The sequence below is a fragment of the Diadema antillarum genome, unplaced genomic scaffold (assembly GCF_040938485.1).
Source record: "Diadema antillarum isolate AM-2024a unplaced genomic scaffold, OU_Dant_1.0 seq00001391_RagTag, whole genome shotgun sequence".
Lineage (NCBI taxonomy): Eukaryota > Metazoa > Echinodermata > Echinoidea > Diadematoida > Diadematidae > Diadema > Diadema antillarum.
In genome coordinates, this window is record NW_027272146.1 from 247868 (window position 1) to 273548 (window position 25681).

Below are 25681 nucleotides of genomic sequence, written 5' to 3' on the forward strand. Positions count from 1 at the left end.
GGCAGCTCCCTCGCGCGGCTAGCTGCCTCCCCACTGGACTACGCCCTCTTGTGTTATAATCTCTTTGATGGGAACCGACAAAACCGCTTCGACATGCGTGTGTTTAAGCACACACCGTATATTTTGCTCCCCGCGGATTGCGCTCGTTTTCCCTCAGAGAGAAGATTATTAGTCTTTCCTTTCATAGACTCTTTTGAAGGATAATCCGCGGGGAGCAAAATTCACACGCTCTCTGTCATAGCACAACATGTTCGAAAATTTTGTCCACTTAGCCTCATTCAATCCGGCCTGAATTTGTCAGGCTATCGCTACTGAAACAGAAAAACGCGCACACACCGCGTGCCTCCGTGCAGTTAGCCCACGTGGAATGGTGATCGTATTGCTCTCTGGCTCGCCTTGCTTGCTTGGTTGCCGCTTTCATGGGCTAACATTCGCTGCTGTACGAAGGAACCTCGCTCATCTCACATTCGATATAATGTACATGTAATCACAACTGTAAATTTTGGAAATACATTATGTAGGATGAAATCAATGCTTACATCTTTATAGTATGATCTTCAGGGGACATTAAAAGATGGTATCAACGCAGTTTATCAGAAAAATCAAATGTGCATTGATCACGTCCCTGCGTCGATTTGAGAAAGTGCTGTGACATTGCACTCTCGCTCGGCAGAGTGTCTGCTGTGGAAAATCACTGTGAAACACATACACATACCATCCAGGCCCTTCGGTGGGGGTGGGGGAGTGATGTTGTTTTTGTGTTTTTATCTTAATTCCTTAGTCGGGTTTCCTCGATACCAGCCAGCTGCCACTGAGACCATACACGGTTCAGTTTATCCATGTGCACTAACTAGGCATAATTATTCAATTCTCTTTCCACCTCCCTGATGGTATGGAATATACGCTGCCATGACTGCATCGATAGCATTTTTTGAAGACTAAGATGGCGTTTTGTGTTATATCTACTTGGGACTGTGATAGTGTCATAACTGAAAATATACAGCTGTAGTTCCAGTTGAGGAGATGTGAGATACCATCGTCTTTACAGTTCGGTAAGTGTACCGGCCACAGGCAGGTAGGAGGGTAATCATGTAGAAATGCACACCTACCGTTCGCTTCGCCGTTTGGCAATAAAATTTTGTGCAGCTATTGGAGATGCTAAATTGAACCATATCAGAGAGTTTTCATGGAATTAGAAAGCCGGAAAGGTAAGAAAAATGCTTATCTACCGATGAACACCACACACGGTGGGGCTGAATTCACGAGTATAAACAGGCGAGCCGCCGTAGTATTTGTACGGATACGCAGTGGTGGGGCTTATTTCACGAGTATGGGCAAAATCGTGAAATAGGCCCCACCGCAGTGCGCGTGCACCCGTGCGATGCTATGCTGTGGAAATCGGCCCCACCGCCGTATGCATCTCGCGTAAACGCCGTTTGGTGGGGCCGTATTCACGAGTATTATACTGTGGAAGAAAGCCCCACCGCCATGCTTATCTACCGATGAACACCACACACGGTGGGGCTGAATTCACGAGTATAAACAGGCGAGCCGCCGTAGTATTTGTACGGATACGCAGTGGTGGGGCCCTTATTTCACGAGTATGCCGGAGGCAAAATCGTGAAATAGGCCCCACCGCAGTGCGCGTGCACCCGTGCGATGCTATGCTGTGGAAATCGGCCCCACCGCCGTATGCATCTCGCGTAAACGCCGTTTGGTGGGGCCGTATTCACGAGTATTATACTGTGGAAGAAAGCCCCACCGCCATGCTTATCTACCGATGAACACCACACACGGTGGGGCTGAATTCACGAGTATAAACAGGCGAGCCGCCGTAGTATTTGTACGGATACACAGTGGTGGGGCTTATTTCACGAGTATGCCAAATTGGAGTTGAAAAGTACGTCGGTCGCGAACATAGTCTCCGATGTAAGCATTGTACCGATTTCGCTGAGAACGATGTCAACGATTATAATCGATTCTGGTAGTCTCTAATTAGCCGCTTACTAACAATATCGAACTTGACTCGTGCAATACGTGTAGTCCCTATTTTCTTTTTCGTATTTTTTTTAGTTTGCTCACCTGAGTCGAAGGTCCAAGTGAGCTATTGTGATAGTTCTTTGTTTTCATTGCCATTATCATAATTATCACTTTTCAAATTATTGATACAGATTATTCATACCAGGATTTAGACATCGATCCTTTCTCTAAATATTGTGGCAAGTATTGATTTTATCATGACAAAAGTTGATAATAATAACCTAATTTGAATAGTGTTGAAGGGAATAGAATGAGGTTGAAGGAAAAGTGGAAGAAAAAGGTTAGGCTATTTATTACGGTATTAGGAGGGAGAGATAAAGAGAAAAGAAGATGAGAAGGAAGTTGAATTCAAAGGGGATTTGTTTCTAGTTATCTACATAATTTATAGGCCTAATTTAAATAATAAATTAATGAGAATAGTATTACAAAAATTAGTGCATGTTATGTTATACAATCATGTATTAATATCAATATTGTGGACTTCTCATAAAGTGCTCATTTTACCTAAAAAGAAACAGAATATTGAAATTGAAATAGTAATTTGTTTTTAATTGATAGGTTCAACTTAGACAGTAGTAGAAAGTAATTGTCTTTATGATAGTATTTACTTTTCCCATTTCATTTTTTAAAATTATGTATACAAAAACTGCAACCCCAGTATTTGCTTTTGTTTTGTAGTAAAAATCTATTTTATTGTGCAATATTCATGATGGATAATTCCCATTTTTTCATATATCTTTTACTGACATTTTGTACACATATTATCTGTCCATCATTTAGTCAGCAAAAATGTTGACAGATATACAGTCACATGCAGGAGAAAATTAACTAAAACGATGAAAAAACAGACGCATCAAGATCACTTTCTTTCTTCCACATTTTACTGTCGAGCCGACGTAATTATTGTGGTTAAACACCAAACAAGCGGTTGTATCACAGACTACTACGATCGATTATCATCGTTATATCGCTCTTCCACATAATCGATCATCCATCATGCTACGCTGACACAGCCGTCGATCGGCGTACTTTTGATTCAAAATTAGCTACTTTTCTTCTGTAATTGACTATGAAATTTCATGAAACCGTCAGACATGGTCCATCTTGACATTTCTGATAGCTACAAGAAGTTTTCAATAACAAATTAAGGAAGGAAATGGTAGATGTGCATGGTGTGCATTTCTACATGATTACCGGTAGGAGAACGAAATCCATTCAGTTGCCAAAACTGGGTTTTGAAATTGCGTTTGATCGTCTATAGAAGATGTTCTTACTCTTATATTATAGATGCGTATATATTAATACGTCCACATTGCAGATGGCTGTCTTCTCAGTCACAGAGTGATACGGTTTGATACTGGATGTGACTATTAGATACAGATTTAATAATTGAAACATCATGAACATGCTTTGAAAAGAAAAATAAAACGGTTATACGTTCTTCTCAAGATACAAGTCACAACTGTATCTTGATAACATATTAGATACTCGAATTCAACACTTTCTGAATGATGCCAGTTTTCGTTTTGTTTTTGCTTTTGATGTTGTTGACACCCTTGTTGTTTTTGCTGTGGGTGCTTGTGCTTGTATGCGTACGTGAGTGTGGGGGGACTTTGTATTTTGTTTATTTTTCGTGGTATCATCCTGCAACGACTATGTGCACTTAGTGTAGTTTTCGATTTGTGCAAATTGTTAAAACCATCTTCGCGCGGGTTACTACAATATACTTGGTGGATGTGAAGACTGTGTGTGGTATCTCCCCGGCTGGTATGTGACGCTGCGACTTATCCGGCCTGCATGTGGGCATGTGGGTGTACAAGGCCACCCAGCTCACGGCAAGCGTGCAGCGCTCGCACGAGCCAGCAAAATCCGCAGAATTTCCAGTCATAAATCGGAACGACCGGCAATGAGAATAGAGATAACGATCGCAACGCTTCGTTGAGCCGCTGAATAGCCCTGAGAGGGTATTTCAGGTTTATCCCTCACAGGGTACTTGCGTGGACTGCCAACGGTAACTTGATAATACAGAACAGAGTGGGAGAGGGGAAGAATAGATACTGTATTTGTTTTTTTTTTTTTTCATGAAGAAAGGGTTGTCACACTCAATACGGAAAAACAAGCAAGGAAACACAGTGTATTGTACATGTACTAGTCAAGGGACAAATTACAGCAGTGCAGTGGGACATTTTCACTGATTGTGTATTCCGGTCAATTCGACGTAAATGTTACCCACGGGTCACGTTCCGGTTGGAGAGGCGATGACAACGGTTGGCAAAGGGCAGAATATCCTCCCAAACCGCACCAAACCAGGGGCCCGTTGCATAAAAATTACTATTATAGTAATTTTGCCATCCAATGGTAACTTCCATGGAATCTTTGATTTTGATCGCCTGTTGGGTATTGTTGCCATGGTAGTTACCGTTGGATGGCAAAGTTACCATAATAGTAACTTTTATGCACTGGGCCCCCGCTTTGAACCACCGAGGCGATGCGTACAAAGTAGCACCTTGCAAAGGTTGTGATAATGCAAAATATTCGAAGCAAAGGACTCCTAAATGGTACAGAGCTCACCTACTTGGGGTATTAAATCGAGGAGGACCCATAAATAAAAAGAGAGCGAGGTTGGGCCAATCTGGACAGGCTATACACCTTGCTCATACACAAGGGTGTCTATCAAAAGGTTCACTAGCGGAATCATGGTCACCGTTCACTGCCGTTTGTTCCATTTGGCATATACATTACACTGTAAGTCGATGATAGCTATCAGATGCAGTTTGTTTCGTGCAGGCTTCAGTATACTCATATGAAATTAAATAAGTTCGCTTTAAAAAAAAAAAAAAAAAGTAGCCGCCGGGTCTCTCGTTGGTTTGAACACCGCTGATAGTGGAAATATATATGATTATCACATCACAGCTCATAATGCGCCGTAGAGAGTTATGTAACATCAGGTGGCCTACTTTTAGATTAGAAGAAGCACTTCCGAGCGTTCTTTGCGAGGCCGGGGGAAGTTTATGGTTGTGGCCATGTTCCGCTCGTATGGCCGACTAAAATGACCTACTGGAAGAGTAAAAAAAAAAAATAGAAGAGGAACTCGGTAGAAATGCTTATGTCTCCTTTCAAGAGAACTGTGATTTTGGTGCTACGTTTTTACACTGCTGTTTTAGTCCAGTGAACGCAACGGCTTGGCAAGAGAAATAAAGAGAGAGAAAAAATTGTGCAAAGAAGTAGAATATACCTTTGATTACTTTAATTTCGTCCGCAAATATCTAGTGATTTTGTTACCAAGCATGAATGCACTGAGTGACGTATTATTTCCCATCTTTTTCTGCAGGGGTCACGGGGCACGCGTTATTTCCGGAAAGTCATTGTTGTGTGACGAAGTTTCGTCTTTGGGGCTGAACGGACGCATAAGTTTGGTTTGCTCTACTGGAATTAAACAATGTCGTGTGTGTGTGTTTTTTTTTTTGACAAGGACTCGCTCTTGTGCGTATCTTTCAGCATGGAATGTGCAAACCTTATTCCACAGTGCGATCAGGGAGGTGGGCCACCTCCATGGTACGATATATCAATGCACTGCCATATGAGACAATACTCGACACTAACTTTTTTTTGTTTGTCTGGTGGCCCGTTAAGACCACTAAAATCTTTAAATCCGAAATTTTGGTGGCCTGAAATGAAAGCAGAAGTGGCAATTCACTTTAAACCCTATAATTGCCGGACTCAGCCATCACCAAAACATAAATGGCGGCCCGACACCAATTGTTTTTTTTTTTCAAACCATATAGTTAACTTTCATCAAAATGATATTTTCTGCCTTAATGATTGCCAAATGATTTAGATATATCTTAACTGGAAGTAGGAGCAACATACATCACAAATGTTTTCAGCTGATATTGATATAGTGGCTATATTGCGATACTTTCTGTGGATCCGGTAATTGCAAGTCATCAAGAAATATGAGAAAAAGGTACCAAAATGACCGACGTGTGGGCAATGAGATCCAAGTGGAAAGAGCATTGGTTGTAAAAGATTGTTTTGAGGGAAAAGTGGGGTGAAACAGACCCGTGGGTAAGATGGATGCGCCCCAGGATTTTCGAGAATTGTCTGCACTGTACCTCGAAATGATAATTATAATTGTCAAATTCATCATTGAGATCAACAAAATAAAGCAAAATCTTCATCTTCAGCTGAAAAGATAGACCTATGTTGTTTTTACTGTGACAAACGCAAAATGAAAGGTCCCTAACATTGTTTTCTAAGGGTGGGATTTCACGGAGCACGCGAACGATTTGCGAAGGACGCGAATGGCAAAATCCAGCATTCGCATTTTGGTCTGCAAAAGATCGCCAAACGAACGTGAGGGTTCGGAAGCGTCGTCAATTGTTCGCGAATGTCGTTTTTACTTCGGCGAGAATTTCAAAAAAGTTTGAAATTTTCTGCGAACCTTTTCCGCACACTTGGTCGTGATTTGCTCGTGAATTGTTCTCGAAAGTGTCTTTAAAGCCTCGTCATATGCGCAAGACCTTCGCAAGACACGCGCGATGTTCGCAAAATGTTCGTGAAACCCCAAACAGACTCCGAAACTTTGGAGAATGTCTCGCGTATGTTACGCGAAATCTGCGAAGTTTTTCCGATCATTTTACGACGTAATCGCAAACTGTTCGCGAACCTTTTGAGACGTTCTCGCGAACGTTTAGCGCACGTTTGGGGGATGTATGACCTATACGTTTTATACAAATAAAAATTGTAGCATACACCTAAACATCAAACAATTATTAACAACTATAGTAACAAAAGAAATTAAAGACGAGCAAAGAGAAAATGTTTAATATACAAAAAAAAATCGCAGAATACAGTTAAAATTAATCTAAAGTATGTAAAATTTCATTTGAAGTATAGAGATTATGTGTTGGAAAAACTGCAAAAAAAAAAAGATCATATATGCTTTACTAGTGGAGATACGTCCTAGAAAAAAAAATGTAGGCAAGCACACAACAGAAAAATGAGAGAAAAAGAAAGGAGAAATAGAGGAAAGAAAAACATTCAACTCAAGACAGTTTCCACCTCTCCTTGGGTACATTTTCTCCCATGATTATTGAAAATTTGTCGTTGTTCGCATTTCCGTCGCGTGTTCTTCGTGTACGTAACATGCTGTACTTTAGCAATGATACACACGACATTCGCACATACGTCGTGGAAACTTCGCACAAATTGCGCAAGAATAGTTTTCGGCTTCATTGTCGGAAAACATTCGGAGAAAAACTTTTCCGAATGTTGGATTTTGCCATTCGCGTCCTTCGCAAATCGTTCGCGTGCTCCGTGAAATCCCACCCTAACGGATTTGTTGTGAATGATCTACCTTTGTGAGTTTTGTGATATTTCGTGATTTTATCAGGCATGAATGACAACGAAAATGACACACACACACACACACACACACACACACACACACACTCACACACATATGCACTATCACTTTATACCATACACCCACATAGTCACACACTCTAACAGAGATCACAGATTAACATGGATGGATATATAGAAACATTGTATATACATGGGTACATACATCATAGAAAGATAGGTAGTATCTCGGTAGATAGGTACATGAATAAAGTTCAAAGATGTGCAACTCATATCATTGAGACGTGATAAACAAGTGATGCAATACGAGGTAATCAATAAAGGTATATTTCTGGCGTATTAGTGTTGTTTATCATTATCATCGTAAAACTCATTTTGTTTCTTAATTATGATAAACCAGTAAGTTGTTAGAAAAGGAGAGACAACTCTTCGTAATTCATGCAAAAACATGTTTTGGTTCAAAGCGTTACAATGGGATGTCTAGCATTCCACTATACGCTTTGAAGTCCGATGCGCTGCACCGCTCTAGTTGCAAGGCGAAGTTCGAAGACGAAGAAAGCATTTCACCTTTCGTTGAATTACAAGCTTTATTTCCCCGTAAAATTTTAAATGAAATACTCGAATTGATTAAGAGTAGTTTAGGAAAGAATTCAATGTTATAAACATGCATTTCTAGTTTCTTCGTAATGCGCAAATTGAAAGGAAATGAATATTAGGCCATCTTAAAAACCTATTATTTTTCTATGATGCACACATTTCCGCATGTTAGTTTTCTATCCTTTAATCTGGGATATTTTGATCTTTCAAATAAAGTACTCCGCTAAAGCGTGCACCAGCGTGCTTTTAAACTAATTGCTGTTAAAATGTCAGTTTTACACTGCATTTTGATTCGCTGCTCCAATTAAAGGTACACAAATTCATTGTTGCCATCACATTGAAAGAGAGAGAGAGAACGAAATGCAGTAGGGGCAAGTATTTCTAGATGTGAGAGCACTAGTCCCGATTATTGATGCTCTCTTTTGTCAAAGCACCTGATTTCCACCTGTAGTTAAGGGCATAACTTCTCGGCGGTGCCGCGCATGACTTCAAAGGAGAGCAGGAGTTGTCTCTCCCTTTCTAACACCTCACTGGATAAACATATAAATGTCCATAGCATGATTATTTACCACAACACAAACGAATTTCTCTGTATTTTTCTCAAACAAAGTATGATTGCCAATTTAACAATGGTAAGTTACAATTTGTGAATCATGTCTTTACGAGGATACATTAATTGCTTTGCATCATCGCATGAGATATTGAGCTAAGGAAGAATGAAAAGCAAAACGATAACTACTGTCTTTTCCTTTTTTTTCTGAGTAACTGTGATAATGCATGTTCATGCTTTCTGCTAGTAAGTTGTAACATTTTGTTTCAACTGGAGTACACTCTAAAAAATTGAGTTGGAAAAAGGGGACTGGTTGAAATACCCTGATTCGGGTGATTGAATTCACTAATGAATCAACATCAAATCTTGAATTGATGCTAGTGCATCCTAGCCTGGTTGGCCAAATCAACAACAACAAACTATAGTATGGAATATTATATGTAATAGAAATTCCTTTGTTACTTTGAAATACTGAAGAAATCTATTTCATGGCTTTCTTGTAGCGTACAGATAATGATTACTGTAGTCTTGGTAGTGGTCTTATGTATAGGACTTTCACACCGTGTCTGTAAAGCCCCCATAGCATTAATTGCCTAATGATCATTATGCGCTTTACAAATTTCCATTATTACCGTTATCAACAACACGATTGGTTTTGTGAAACTGCTTGTCATGAGAAGGTATTCCTTACTCCTGCAAAGAAATTTATATCAACAAATAGACATTCATTTCTAATTAGAGTGATTCTCATCATTTTAAGGAAATTTACTGCGATGTCACATAACATGCACAACGCGCTAGCTCTTCGTACGGATTCATTTCAGCCATTTTCAGATTATGGCTCATTTAAAGCTCATCCACTTATATCATACAAAGAATGAATGAATGGTCACGAGTACGATGGTACAAGATTTCGCACGAGGTGAAAGATAGAGGCGCTCTACTCAACAAGGCAAAGCCGAGTTGAATAATGCGCCTTATCTTTCACCGAGTGCGAAATCTTGTTCCATATTCTATTCATTGCACGAGTAAAGACTATTTGCTTTATACAATACCTCGAACGTCAACAGATTTCAACACGGGAGTCAATGGATATGGGTGATGTCAGCCATGCGCTTTCCATTTTGCTCAACAAAATTGCTCAGCTGATAGTCACAGCGTGTGATGAAACTTTTAACTAAATGTCACGTGATTCCCAATCGACCAATCAGATAGCTGCATTCTAATTAGGTGTTGTATTATTCTGAATAGTGAGCATCAATCATCAAACGTAAAGTGTCTTTACATCCTCTGGACCCCATGGAAGACCAGCGATGCCATGTTGGTATCGCTGAATGTGGGCCATCCAGCCGTTGTTGTTTTTATACGGAAAATAAAATCAGTCAATCAATCAACGGACAACACAGATCATTTTACGCGTATACGTGCAAGTTGCGGGAAATACATGCATTTAATCACGAGACAAATTTTTAGCATGGGGGACCAGAATTATTGATAGAAGCATAATCTATCGATTGTACGTAAAGGTCTGTAGAAACGATAAAACAAACAAAACAAAAGCCTATTCTATTTTTCTTTAATTCCTTGCTGCGAAGAGAGAGCAAAAGTGTGCATCATGGGATGGGGAGGAACAAAGCGGTACTGAACTGCAGCATGTGTGATTTTATCATTCATTTTCTCTCCTTGTGACAATCAAGACCATCAGACAAAGTGGGACGAAGAGCACTGGTGTGCCCTTCAGGCGAGAAGACTGACTGTACAGGAGCCTATTGACGGAGTACGCGTTCGGGATGGCGTCCCTCGTGGCGTCGTTAATGATCTTGTCCATAACCTGACGCGGGCTGTACGAATTGTGTTCTTGAAGTATTATGGCGGCCGCACCTACGGAGAAAGCACAGCATCATTATATTCTTCTCTCGGAATGATAACACTTGGTGATGACTTATAATATCGTCCGGTTCTAATAGACGTAGATATATGAGTCACATGATAATGAGAAACATTAACAATGAACATGTTTTCAAGCTATTTTGAGCACGTAGTTGTTAAGTGATACGACATGAAATTCTAATTGACTGCAAAGTTTTATGTCAAACTGATGTGACCACTTGGAGGTGGCATTGGCCGAGCCAATGCTTGAATAGAATTTCAGTGTTAGTTTGATAAAAATTCATTTTACCCCTGAAGTTTTGATCCCAAACATATTTTGCGTTTCTTTTTTGTATCATTCATGGTGCGATCTTTTTTTAATCATAAGTTATGAACGTTTATGATAACAATCCCATAATGAATCTAAATCATATTCAAGATTTCACTGTAGTTCTATTATGCACATTGATATTCGTTACAATCCCATGAGCAAAATACAAGTATACGGTTAAGTGATTTTTTTCTTCACTTATTTAACAATCATACATGTAGCTCTCCTTTGAAAGATTGATGATATTAGCTGCAAGGCCATTATCATCGTAGAATGATTTGATGAGTTAAGTTTCTTCTAAGATTCAGTATGATTGGTGTGAAATGCAAGGGTACAGTTGCATGAGTACATACAACTTTGTCTAAACATGTGATCAGAACCTCATTTGTACTTAGAGTAGAGTTCATGTCATCTAATACGGCGCGAAGATAACTTTCCCGTTCCTCGAAAGCCCGTAAAACTCACCTGTGACATGGGGGCAAGCCATCGACGTGCCGCTCAACGTTTCGGTAGCAGAGTTGCCTGTATACCAGGTACTGATAATGTCAACGCCAGGCGCATACAGATCCACGCAATCGCCGTAGTTGGAAAAGGCGGGTTCATAGTCATCATCTCTGGTCGCAGCCACGGTTAACACCTGTCATCAACAAACAAAAGAAAAGAAAAAAAATGTGTTTCCAATCAGATCTGAGTTGTGATGTCATGTTGTCGGTGAAATCAAATACAAAAGACTCAAACTGGTTAATACCCAAAAAAGACCTCAGTTAGTGATGACTCGAGTATCCCTTTTATTTGCCGTACTTTATGACAACTGTATTTCTGGGACCATTATCCTCGTCAAGTATTTTGCTAATATTGATGGTCTTTCGTATTTCTATCCAGTTTAGATTTGCTGAATTTGTGTTTTGAACGAAAGGTGCATGTAATTCTTAAGTCTGCATATGCATAAAATAGCACCTGAACGTCTTTAATTTGAAAGATCATGGAAGAATGTCGCATATTTTAATCTATCATTTACCTGTTTCACCTGTTAGATTAAAACAATACTGTAGTCAATTGCTGTGTTTAATTCACTTTGCGATGATGTGTGAAAAAACAAAACAAAAATAGAATCAATCAACCGATCAGTCAAGCTGTAGGAAATCATGTACGCGACACAATTTTCCAAAGTTTTTGATGAACAACTTTGCTCCTGTTGTAAAAGACATGAAGGTTAGATTGGCGTCTTGCAGCTTTAATAATGTGCCGCACATCTTTAACTGTCGATAACATTTCTTCATTCTTTCTTAAAGGCCGTGTCACACCTTTCCGGGCAAGCGACTTGCGAATAATTTTTTTTTTTACTACTTGGAGGTCCCCGCAAATGACCCGCACATGACAGTACCTAGCACGTATCTCACCCGTAGTCGCCCGGAGTTGCACACGCAAATCCTTTTTACCCGCAACCATGTTTAGGCCCTGTCACACCTTTCAGCTACGCGGGCTTGTTGCGTGTGGAGATTTTCCAGCGTAGCGGACATTTTTCTTAGGGCGGACAAGGATTTTGGCGCGTTTTGCATGTGTCTTACTTGCTGGACGCGTTCTACTTGAGTTCTACTTGCGGGTATTCTGTGTTACCTGCGTGCCAGGCACGTGGGGGCTGACAACTCAGTGAAGGAATTCCTCTGATGGAATGGCTGAAGTCCCACAGAATGTCCTTATCTTGGCCGCATATGGGGACTGCGAAGTATACCTGCGTGGGGGTTGCCTGCGAGGTGCTGCTGCTAAGGGCCTCCTACTGGCGTTCTGCGTGGACCTCAGCGGGCAATCCCCACGACTCACCCGGAAAAAGTTTTGGTCATGCTTTAAACTTGGCTGCGGGAATATCGGACTTGCGTGCGCACATCCGGGCAACTACGGGCGAGATACGCGCTAGGTACTGTCGGTTGCGGACCAACTGTGGAGAGCTCCGGGTAGCAAATTTGTTTCCCCGCAAGTCAATCCCCCCAAAAACTTCCCCAGATACGGTATGACAAGGCCTTGAGCGTGCTCAAAACTTGTTACGAGTTACTCGCGGTGGTTTGCCCGCAGAGGTACAAGCAGAACATCAGTAGGAGGCCCTTACTGGCAGCACCTCGCAGGCAACTCCAACACAGATACTTCGCAGTACCCGTAAGTCGCTCGTAACAGAAAACGGATCGGCTTCAAAGCTCTCACGAAGGTCACACGGAATACGCGCTGTAGAACGTAAGTAGCACGCGTCTAGCAGGTAAGACATAAGTACGAAACTCGCAAACATTCTTGGCCGCCGGCAGAAAATTCTCCTGCGTGCTGAAAAATCCCTACTCGTGACAAGCCCGCGTAGCTTGCCTTGAAAGGTGTGACACGGCCTCTATTTTTGATGATTTGCGTAAAATGTTGGTTACCAAAGTAGTCGGTGTATCATATCATGATTGTTCATTTATTGGGACGGCTATTGAAATTATGGTTTGATTGAAAAGCAGGAAACTAGTTGTTTGTTCAACACTCAGGCTTGACATCGAAATTTAATTCTGTCTCTCCGAAGTAACTTCTGTCCGAATTCATGCATAGTAATGAAAAAGGAATGAGCGTAATAACGGGTTCAAATAATAATGATAATAATAATAATAATAATAATAATAATAATAATAATAAGGTCTTATTTGCACAGGGTAGCCTCTTCAGTGTTGTCACTGCTCTACCAGAGGGCCCTGCTATTATTATTACCCTAGCGTTGCCGGGAGTCATGATAAAGGAGGTGCTCTAATGCATAAACACTACCGTGGACAAATTACTATGATCCACCTTTGTGTTATGATATGATATACTAACGCTTCTTCTTTGCCAAGCGCATGCCTGCCATCACCTCATTGATCATTCATCTTTTTTTCAATCCCGATATCAGTTTAAGTACAATTTATTCAAATTTATTTTTTTGACAACACAGAGATCAAACGTCAAAGGCTATAAATAAACTCTTTTGAAGTGAAGAGTACAATTATTACCTCTGAACAGATAGACGAATAAATACCTACGATTGTTGACATCGTGGAATTAATTAAAGCAATCTCATGAACTGTGAAAAAACTGAAACACACTTGACAATGCTTGTAGTGTGTGGATGTCGTACTAAAAACGAAGAGGAGGGGTACGAGGAAGAAGAGGGGATTCTAAAATGTACACTGGCAAAATCATAATCAGAAGTAGGACCTATTTTGACTAGCCAGAAGGAAGAATTGGTGCCGAATAATAAAAAGACGGAAAGGAACGAAAAGTGATTTGCACTTTTCCAAGAAAAAAAAAATGTGAAGGTCTTATATCATAACGATTATTTCATGGGGGGGGGGGGATTCAAGATTTACACTAAAGGTTGATTACATTTGGATTTCTTCCAGGTGAATAAAAGCATGCATTCGCTTCATCATTGCCCGCTGCTGCAACCACTGTAATACCATCATTGTAGACATCGTTCACGGCAGAGTCGACGGAGCCAGAGCCGAGGGAAGTCAGGGACATCGAAACGATTGCTGGTTTTCTTGCATTTTGTCTAACCCACTCCAAACCTACTTAGAGGAAAAGACAACCACATATTTCTCTCAATTAAAGTTTTGAAGTTTGAAGATATCAACAATAGCAATTTGTAAATGAGTACATGAATACATGAATTGATACAAAACTTCAATAATCTGTACATAAGTGAAGCTAGACAAATACACACGCGTTATCTTTAGAACTAAACTGGTTTTCATTTGCAAGAACGTACAAAATTACATGTACACAGAACAAATATAGATTACAAAAAAAGACAAAAAAGAGAAAAGAAAGAAATGTAAAAGATATGAAATAAAATAATGCAATATATATAAGAGAAAGTATTGTCAAAAGGATAGTACAAGTGCTAGTAAAGAGGAGAGAGAGAGAGAGAGAGAGAGAGAGAGAGAGAGAGCGGGGCAGGGAGGAGGAGAGTAATAATGAGGAAGTGGAGGACGAAAGCAGAAATTCAAAGAGATTGCTCAATTAGTGGAAAAGTGAAACTAAAGATTTCCAGGCACTAAATAATTATCATAGAAATAAACCTTGGTATGCTGTTAGAAGAGTCAAAATTTTTGTGATGATTCCTGTCAATTTGTATTTCCTTCTCTTCTCTATTTGTTAAAGGCATAATTTACCATTTGCAGATGAAGCAAAAACCCAGCATTTGTGCTTTAAAATACTTCTAACATGAGAGTTGGGGATAGAAACGAACACAATAAAAATTTGAATCCGTATAGTTGATGTTAAGTATTATTGAATACACAAAATGTGAACAATAGGTATAATAAAAATGTTTCAAGACTAAACCGTCTACACTTATGGTTTATTGAGAAAAATACTGATATCTCGTTATATTCTAGGCTATATTGCGAGAATTTTAGATGTAAGGATGTTTTGTGATACAACAGACCTACACATATTCATCAGATGTAATATCTTGGCATTTAAAAAAAATTACTGCTCCCAAAGGTAAACAGGTCCTTTAACATCGCAATGGCATGCATTCTTAACTGATAAAGAAGCTTCAAATAAGTGTTTACTTCCTGACTAGCACCATTATTCAATAGTGAACGCATAGCCATCAATTTCTATATACGAGTTATGATGGAACAAGTAATTTATGTAGTCACTCATTAAATCAACAAGGTTAATTTATTTTTCTAATGGACATACAGATCTTACCGTCTAATAATTGAGTCAGCGTTCCTTGGCCACTGCAGTCCAGAACACGTACCCCATACAGGGTTGCAGCTCGGGCAATACCGTAAGAGTCTGCCCCTATCGTTCCGGCGACATGCGTTCCGTGTCCGTCACAATCAATTCCATTCTGGAGCAAATGGACGAAATACAACAATACAGGTAATACAAGGGCAAAGCTGCCTTGCCCATATGCAATTTCGCTGTCCATAGACACCAAAACTACATTAAAGTGGTCAGGCTACTTGTGAGGAAATATATATCTTGTCTTCTATAATTATTTTGGATCAAAAATTAATCTTCCAGTGGTTGATTGAACGAACATCAAGTTATCATATGCATTCTCAACTACGTCAGGATATGTTGGCCTGTTTGACACCCATTGTATACTATTAATTTTGGAGAATGATTACTGGTTATGACGATATTTTCCAAATAGGGTACTATTTGCGAAATGACGTCACAAACCAATTGTGACATCAAAAAGCATATCTTGATATAGCACGCTGCTTTAGATGGGTACTCCGTGACATACGACAATCTCTAACAAAAGTTATTTTGACGTCGCGCGCTGCTTAGTTGGCCACTTTTTGAAGTGGCATGAATAAAAACAAAATGTGTCATCGCCCATATATATACATACTTCACGTATCAGGGCAATGAAAGATCCCTCCGCAACATCGCTTCAACCAAATTACTTCTTGCTTTCTATTTCCCCTTCTTTTGTTGATTTTCTTTTAATCCAAAATACAAAACAGATGCAATTTGCCCAAACTCGAGTTTCTGGTTAAAGGGATCGTATAGTTTTGGTTGAGACCTGATTTCTGGTTTCTAGCATTTTTTTTTTTTTTTTTTTTTTTTTGGTGAGATAATGAGAAACCTCTTACGAAATATGAAAGAGCATGTAATTCCAAGAGGGATTCAATATTATTTGATGAAAATTGGTTTGAAAGGGCTGAGATATCCAAAACAGAGCAATTCTAATAAAGTGTGGGACCCGCCTTTTATTACGATTGCTTTGTTTTACTTTGTTTCTGGATGTTTCAGTCATTCCAAACCCGATTTGCATCAAATAAACTTTGAATTCCTCTTAAAATGGTATGCTCTGTACTGTTTCATAAGTGTTTTCTTGGTATCTCGCGAAAAGTTAAAAGCCCAATTCTCATCTCCACCGATACTGTACCATCCCTTTAAAGCTACGGGCCTCGGCGTCTCCCAAAATATTACAGTTTGTAATGTACTTCTGGCTGGGCCACTTGGTGAATAGTACTCTTTTTGGAGTCACGCCGGAGCTATCCAACATTTTAATCAGGAACTCTTAAGGCAAGGGGATTTGGATAGTATGTTAAATAACAAACTCTGATGACCAGCCTATAGTATGTATAGCACGGTACATTGCACCAGTTGAGGGCATCGCTGTTTCGTGGATAAGGCTCTTTACTTGCAAGAGAACACCGAATTAAAATCTCGACAAACACGTACATCCTTGAAGAGAAAAGGCGTTTGTTTGGTGTTTGCTTGTTTTGTCCCACTTGACTAGGCCTACTTATGTCAATTTAAGCTCACAAAATATAATTACCATGATATATCACTGCATTATAGCCCCCTTTTTCCTCTGCCTCCGCCTGTTCTTTTACGTGAGCCGAACTAGTCTTATCGTGTTATTATGTACATCGACGTGATCAACGTGACGGCGACATTAGGCTATAATCTGAAAAAAAAATAATGAAATAAATGAAATGGTGATACGGAGATTTAATTGCGTAGGTGTAGTTATTTCCTTATTTCTGTCAGATTTTAGTGCTGACTTTTCCTCGTATTAAGTAAATTAAGAACAGTTTCCGTTTTCATTAATGCCAATGATTCGATCATAACGATTATTCGTCTCACAATCTTTCCCTACAAAACTTAACCTGCATACTTGCAAACATTTTGCAGCACCGTGATGTGTTTCTTCCTTTCTTGATAAGATAAAGTAATTCTGATGCAAGTTTGCTCCCCAGTGTGGTAGTCTCTTGCAAGCGTATAGATGCGAGGTACAGATATGTCATTGCTCACAAATCTTCAACTGACTCGAACGCAAATCTTCACCAAATTTGCTTTTCAGACACAAAATCAGAGAGTAGCAGTAAGTTTTAGGCCCTACACTTTCTCATCAAATCATCAAGGAAGTGTAACAAAACTTTCGTTCAAAGACGAGAGAGTTGGCGTTTTAAAATGAGCGAAAACATGAGTTTCATACCATATATAAGTGTACAAACCAATGTGAGAGTGGTAACACCATGACAACCCACGTCATTCAGATTGCAAATCGACGTTGTCGTAACAGGTGAAATTATTGTGGTTACTTGATTCTGCATTTTATCCTCATAATTAACTTGACTTTCACCTACCATTATAAAAGAAAGGAGATTTATCTAAATGTAACCGATTTATTCATACTCACATGATCGAAACGTCAGTGCGTCAGGTTGTATCCGCGCACGCACAGCTTTAAATTCGTCGCAAACCGACAACCAGACTTCAAACATGATACAATACTTCTCTCTTTTAAAAACACACATACACGAACAATCACGAATTCCTTCTGTATTATACCTGTCCTCCAACAGTGTCTGTTCCAACGACTGCCCTGCCACCGAAATAAGCGTTGTTCGGAGTAATTCCACTGTCAAGAATATACACACTCACTCCGCTCCCATTACCTGAATGCACAGAGTATAAGGAACAGCAAGCGATAAGACTCTGAGCTCGAAAGGCCTGTATATCTTGGACAACCCTTCAACAAAACTTAAAAGAAAACTTTCTGACCAAACGTCTGACCAAAGAATAGGAAATTAAAAAGAAAGAAAATGGACACACGTGCCCTTTAAATGTCCTGTTTACCTTTGGAAGTGGTGATTTCAAAAAATATTCAAGATATTACACTTGATGCATATGTTTTGGTCTGTTGCGTATAAAATTTTCGCAATAAAGCCTGGAATATATGAAGATATCAGTGTTTTTCTCAATAAACCGTAACTGTAGACGGTTAAGTCTGGAAGCATTTTTATCATAACTATTGTTCACATTTTGTGTATTTAACAACACTTAACATCGATTATACGGATTCATCCGTATAATCCGTATTTCTGTCCCTGACTCACATTCTAGAACTATTTTAAATCACTAATGCTGGGTTTTGGTTTCATCTGCAAATGGTAAATAATGTCTTTAAAAAGTACTTAGAAACAATGAGACGGAAAATAATTGCAACGTCTGTGTATCATCCCATCGTCACTTTTGGATGTCAGGAAACAGAAGATAAATTAACCAGGAAATGAATAACAAGACGTGTCTTTGCAACTGATTGACAAATTACCCTACATCGACGTAAATAAGCACTGAATTGATCAGTGTTCAATTCAATGCTTATTTACGTCGATGTAGGGCAATTTGTCAATCAGTTGCAATGAAAACACCTCGACGGAAGAATTTCATGAATTTGAAGACGTGTCTTGCTGAAACATGATGAAGATTGGCAGGTGATTCGACATAAGTGATTCACTGGGCAAATTGAATGGACTTGATTACTCAACAATCAAACTACATTTCTACATGCATTCTGAGCCTTCATGCTTGCTTTTATACTTCTTTCCAACAAACAAGCAAAACAAAAATAATCTTCACGTGATTTTGCATGTGATTAAAGATCTCAATCATAACAAGGTATACATTGGAATCATCGTGGATGTTCATAGATTTTCTTAGTTTTGCTGATCATTTCATAAACAAAATCTGGATGGCTTCTGTTCAATGGAATCGCATATACCTTACCTTTAAAGTCGATGTTACGATCTAGCGGGAGGCTGCGTTGATTGACACGATCAATTCCCCAAGAGTACTGAGCCCGAACGAAGCTGTTCTCTTCGATGTAAGAAACCTCATCCATCTCCAAGAACTTTACAGATACGGTACAAAGATGCAAAATGCAATCACGGCATACTTCATCAATAACCAGTGATAACACACACACACACACACACACACACACACATGTCAACGAAACAACAATACTAAATACGTTGTTTGAAACTTTGTAGTATGAAAATAATCTAATTTACGCGTCCTCCACGAGGATGTTCGTTATTCTGAAATACACACAGACACACAGTCATTATATCCAAATGTCTGAAAATCCGAAAATGAAGTAGGGTTCGTTTATCCAAAGATTTGTGGCGTTTATTTCAAGAGTTCATTATACTGAAGCTTCGTGAACGTGAAATGACTAAATCTTTTGAGAAATTAAATTGTTCCTATTAGGTTTTGTCTGTGTATATCGAAATGTTATAGTTAATGTTATCATGTTAGGAACACTCAATTGAGTCTTGTACGAGACTACCCCTCAAAAAAAAGTTGTTACCTGCTCATTTTTTAGCCCGCCCTTTTATTGTTTAATTTCCAATATGTAAAAAAAAAAATCTTTGAAAGAAGTTGAAGCTGGCTTTAAATACTCATTTACCTTTACGCGGAAAGCAGACAAGGGTGGCGAGAAAAAAAAAATCCAAAACTTGATCAACCACTTATTCAATATGATATATTAAAGACCGACCCTAAATGCGAACAATTTTCTTTCTCTTTTGATTGAAAGCTGTTTTAAACATTCACCCATAGGTTGTGCACCATATCTTTGAATTTCAGTTCAATTCAATTCAATACATCGAATCGTTGAATGCAATATAAAAAATTAAAAAAAAACCTGCAAATTTCCCACAAGTAGGGGGGGGGGAATACCTCCTCCAATATCCTCCCCCGCTTTGTCTCTTTCCATAGATGATGACAGGCTTATTTCAGTTCTCTTCCGGATATTCCACTAAGAGCGTGCCCAAGATCGTTAAATGTTGATGCTTTAATGGGAAAAACTCCCTCGAATGGGAGGGTGATACCCTTCCCCCCTCCCCGTCTCCTTCTGAGCAAACTTGGTACACTTTTGGGATTGTCAATTTTCAGAATATTCCACCAAAAAGTGTGCATCACCTCATTTCATTTCAACTTTAAACATGCCATTGCTCGTTCTCTCTCTCCCACGCACCCCGTCAAGAATCGAAAAATTCACTCAAAGTGTGCACCAGATCGACCAATTACTACTTAGTTAAGCAATCTATATATCTATTCCCCTTTCCTCGTACGGTTAAACCATTCAGAACATAACATCTACTCCGTTCAACAGTTGCTTCTCAGAGATTAATAGTAAGTTATGAACCTTGTCATCGATTTAAAAGTCATCGCTTGTGCCATCAGGCAAAGATCCCTGAAGATTAATGACCTTATGATTATAGTGAAACCCTAAGCAATAGTTCTATTAACACACACTGCATTAGGGTAATTTCATTTCTATCTGACCCTGTACAAAAATTCACGTTTCCCCCGTGGAAAATGCTTGCATCAACTCGGGAGAATATGGGAAAATATGAACCCATCAGAAAAATGGATTCCAAAAGACATATCTTTCAAAATGATATAGTGGAAATATTAACCCACTGTCCAGTCATTGTGTGTTGTGTATGATCAACTACATGTATTCAGTTTGGTTTTGGTTTAAGGTTTGGCCTATAGTTAAACCTTATCTCCCCCAAAGTACCAAAACAAAATATGCAAACATAGATTACAAATAATTAACTAACGGGGAAGTAGGCAATTTCATTTCATCGACATGACAACAAGAAAAACAGAATTGCATTATATACTGTTAAAATGTATTATCATATCCCCTCTAATCATTTCCATTTGTCTTTATTTGTCATAAAAGTTAAATTGTTAACACGATAAGGCTAGCAATGCCTCGAGAACATGACTTTCCAACATGTGACACTGTGTGTGTTGGGAAATTCATATCAGATTAATAATTGTATGGCTGATGATTTTAGTATAATGCTCATGGACAGCACTCTTCTTCTAGAGTTAAAGAGGCAGCAAAATTGAAAAGTTCTGTTCTCGTTGTCAAAGAATTCTTACTGCAGATTAGTCACGTGAGGGAAGGGAGCTCTTTGCAACAAAGGGATCATACAAATCTGTTATAAATGTTCCATTTGGGGTATCAAAGCGATAAGGGTTATAACGAGGAAAATACGACACTATCCATGAGTGAGCGGGAGGGGGTGGAGGGGTGAGGGCAGTGATCGTGGCTCACACTAAGAGAAAAAAATAGCTTCAACTTTGTTCCTGTAAAGATTCAGAACATAGTCACACTTGGAGCTCTTTTACGTTAACGTACAACTTTGCACCTGTAAAGAAACTCCCCATGTGCGACTGGTCTGAAAGGTTCAAAGTCGCACCCTCGAAGGTGCTCCCAGTGTGACATTGGCCAAAAGTGCAACGTTGAACCTATTATCTTAGAGTGTTTGTTCAATGGTTAATGATGGACTCCTCTCCCGCCCCATCCCCACCACCACCACCACCACGTTTTAACTGGAATACAACGTCCTGGTGGAAACAGGCAGGTCTTAATGTGTTTTTAATAATTTTTAAGATTTTGGTTATACCTTTTTGTAAGAACAAAAAGCGCAGCGAGAGGGCTGTCCGAATCATCTTCTTTCACACAGAATCAAACTATGCACATCATCAACTCCAAATTACGGAATGCTAAGTGAAATGCATGAGCTGATTCCATAAGCATTGCTTAACATTGCTATTCAAAGTTTTACTCCATAGACTATAAACGTCCATCTTCATCATAAACCTCAAAACAGATGCAGCGAACTGAAAAAAAATTAGACCAAACCTTGTATTCAAATACAGATCTTACATAATATTTCGAGGACACGTAATTTGTGTGATTATGATGCAAAGCTGTAATTTTGTTGGTACTACTCGCGAACAATATCATACACAACATACCACAAACGTTGCTTATGCTGTTGTATATTAATCTAGATCTACATGAGATTTAAAGAAATTGTGCTTGCATCCATCGAAAAAGAGCGGAAGTAAGGATAGGCTTTGCTTTAATGAAAGCAGTAATGTCTGTGAATAAAAGAATCCGGAGATTCGTATGACAGTGTAAGAGATGAATAGTTCAAATACCAAGTGGAGAAAATTACTCCACGTCCAAAAGTATGAAAAAAAAAATGATGGGGAACAAGCAATGGTTATCACTAATTTAAAGTCGAACAGATTCACCACGTTTTCAGGACTTTATCTTTTTTTCTGTTACCTCTTTATCAGTGTGGTGTACTGAGTACTAGGGGATTTGTCGAAACCTACTTACAAACAAACGAACAAATGAAAATCAATTTTCAAACATTCTAGTACTGTAAAGATACTGTTGAAATACACGGCTAAATACTTTTGGCCAAATGGTTATACTATCAAGTAGAGATAAGTTAAAAATGGTAGCAATCCTTTGTAAAATAAACCAGTTCGTAATTAGCTCATGTACGCCTTGGTGCAAAGGACCTTTCTATTTTCTCAGTTGGTTAGGCACTTCACTCATTTTAAAGCGATATAATTCATAAGCTTGCCCGACATACCAATTTATGGAATTCGTGTTCAAACAAAGCATGAACTTGTGTTTAGAACAGGTGACCAGAATATTCCGTCATACCAGTTGACACTTTAGCAGGCATCTAATTCATTATTTCGTATGGAATGCAATAACAACCTTTTTCTTTTGACATTGCCAAATAACAGGCTTGCTGTCAGGTGGATGTGCTGGCAAGCACTATTTAAACAAGGATCACATGAATAATCATCACATCACAGATACTTATGTCAGTGAATTAATAAACCAAAATGCCTGTTGGTACAAATGACCTTTTTCTGCTCATGCGCAAAGTGGAATTACGAACTGGTCTATTGACGAAACTTTTTCAAAACGGGAATTTTGCGTTTTTACCAATAATTGAATCCTTCTCAATGAAAGAGACCTACAGAATGATAATGATGTTATGCAGTTCTCTGGTGAGTGCATTTTCCTTACTTTTTGAAGCAATTCGGGAGACAAACGAGCGGAGAAGCCATTGACAACAGACGTGAAGACGGATAGAACTGAAGAATTCACTCCCGACGCCTGAACTGTGGCTGAATACGTGTCCGTGAGGCTCTGTATGTCATACTCCGGCTAGGAACCAGCATTTTGATTTTGAAATATTCAACAAATATTGAGCAAGTACAACAACAAAAGCCGACAGACTATTATGTTTCGCATAGACACTTTGCGCAACATAGCCTATACTACACAGGCACTATCTAAAAATCGTATCAGTTGTCAAGTCTATGCAGACTATTGTTTGAACATACAGGGAGAGATTATGTCTAACCATTTACAACGTATATAACATTTAAAAGGTCGTGGTCCTCGAGATTTGATTCTTTGTGGAATCAACATACCACTTTCACGAGATCGGAGATTTCTCGCGATCGAGCACATATTCAGAAATTAAATCAACTATACACTGAAGGACACAATAGAGCTTTCCAGGCCAGTAAAAGAAAATCTGATTATGTCGACTCATTCTTGTATAATGAACTTTGCTTCTAATAAGGAGAGCAGAACAAGCATGGGGATATTTTGTATATCACTCTCTTTTTTTTTTGCAATAGCAGAGAAAAGGAGCTCAAATTCCTCTTAACATAATGCATTTCGCAAGAGGATAAGGTTTCTCTATTTACCATGTAATGATATTCATCAAATTATTAAAATCATTAAAGTAAATCTTAACAGGAATTAGATATAATTTCCATTCTCTTTCTACGTCGTCTCTGAAAACTGTCTTAAAATTTTGGAATCGTCATGTGGCGTCCAGACTGATTAATTTGGATCTAAACATGAGGGCACACACATAATCTTCAATGCCATCTTATCATTTCATTTGTTTTTAATACTGTATTCAGTAAACAATCACCTTAAGCCCTTCAGTGACCGCCAATAAGCAATGATTAATCTTCAGCATTATTTTATTCCGGAATTCTCACCTCTTTTCAGAGCAGTTTACCGAATAAAACATATCTTGAGCCAATATACTGTTCAAATCCGAACTAAACATAATTTTGTATGCAAAACGATGGTCAATTGGCTGACTTTTTTATTACGGGAACAATAAGCTAATCAGAATTGTCAAGGATTCACATCAGTGTATGTGAATCTCTTACGAATGGATATCATCAGCAGAATAGACACTCTATTGGCTCAAAGGAAGAAACTGCAAAACTTCAAGCTTTGGTTTGCTTACTTTGAGAACAACAATGTACTCTCCTGGAACCCGGTGAGTTTCTGCTTTCGTCCTGAGCTTTGAAGTCGGCCCACTATCACTTGGGATAGGAGGCCGTGACGGTGTCGGAGACGCGTTTTCTCTGACGGGCTTTGGTTCGATCGACAGTGTTCTGCTAGTCCAGCTCCTTGGAACTTTGTTCTCCATAGTTTCACCTTCCCGTAGAAGTGCTATTCCCAAGACGACGAGCGTCCAAAAACTGCTGGACCGGGGCATGGTTTGCGCTTACTTTGCACCAATTTAATCCGGAAGGAACACAAATACTTCAGAGAAGGAATATAGTGAAGGAATGCCCTCAGGAGAAATTAAATTTTCTATACAAAATAAGTTTTTCCTTCATCAAAAAACAAATCCAACAAAGTTACAGTAGCTTTCACGTTGTTCAGTGAAATCATGAATTTTGAAGATCGGCCCACCTTTAACGGTAACAAAGTGCCCAAATGAACACGGGATCGCTTGTGACATCATATTACCTCATTAAATTTTTAGCAGTTACAAATAAGCACTTTGAACCTAGAAACCTATACCATAGACGTAAAACACTGTCAAGATTTTACCTTTATTTGCACAACCAAGTTGTTTCACATTCTGTCCATACAAGGAGGCCATATCTTATCTGCATGGGATGAACTTCCTTGCAGTGTGAAGGTGTGAAAAAAGAAGAAAAGTAAATAAAAAAAATCAAAGATAGTCTTTGGCGGATACTTTTTTCATTAAAAAACACCAAAACTTAATTTGTAACAAAATTCTTTATATTTCCCAACAATAGAAGAATTATAAAAAACTTCATGCCACATAATTATTTACACTCTTTGCAGCCCAGCCTGCCATGAAGAGAATTTACGTCGATTTCAGGAAAATCATGGATTTCCTCTCTTCGACACAGACTTAAAACACAACGGATACTGCTACAATCACGAGTACTCGTTCGTAACTTTTCAACTCATG

At 39.0% G+C, this 25681-nt stretch overlaps 1 protein-coding gene across 1 annotated transcript; it reads right to left on the reverse strand.

The window, feature by feature from the left end:
• Positions 1-10220: 10220 nt before the first annotated feature.
• Positions 10221-24949, reverse strand: LOC139708947 (extracellular serine proteinase-like). The gene is made up of 8 exons (XM_071620916.1): positions 24695-24949; positions 23443-23583; positions 19302-19425; positions 18084-18190; positions 15471-15615; positions 14133-14317; positions 11220-11391; positions 10221-10435 (listed from the first exon to the last, which is right to left on the reverse strand). The coding sequence occupies exons 1-8, from the start codon at positions 24947-24949 to the stop codon at positions 10221-10223; spliced, it is 1344 nt and encodes a 447-aa protein (XP_071477017.1).
• Between the last annotated feature and the right edge of the window lie 732 nt (positions 24950-25681).

Coding starts and splice junctions, on each gene's coding strand:
- LOC139708947 (XM_071620916.1), bottom strand. CDS start 24,949: ATGCCCCGGTCCAGCAGTTTTTGGACGCTCGTCGTCTTGGGAATAGCA. Junction 19,426..23,442: donor CTCCCGAATTGCTTCAAAAA/GTAAGGAAAATG, acceptor GTATCTGTAAAG/TTCTTGGAGATGGATGAGGT. Junction 11,392..14,132: donor CACCTGGAAGAAATCCAAAT/GTAATCAACCTT, acceptor TGTTGATGACAG/GTGTTAACCGTGGCTGCGAC.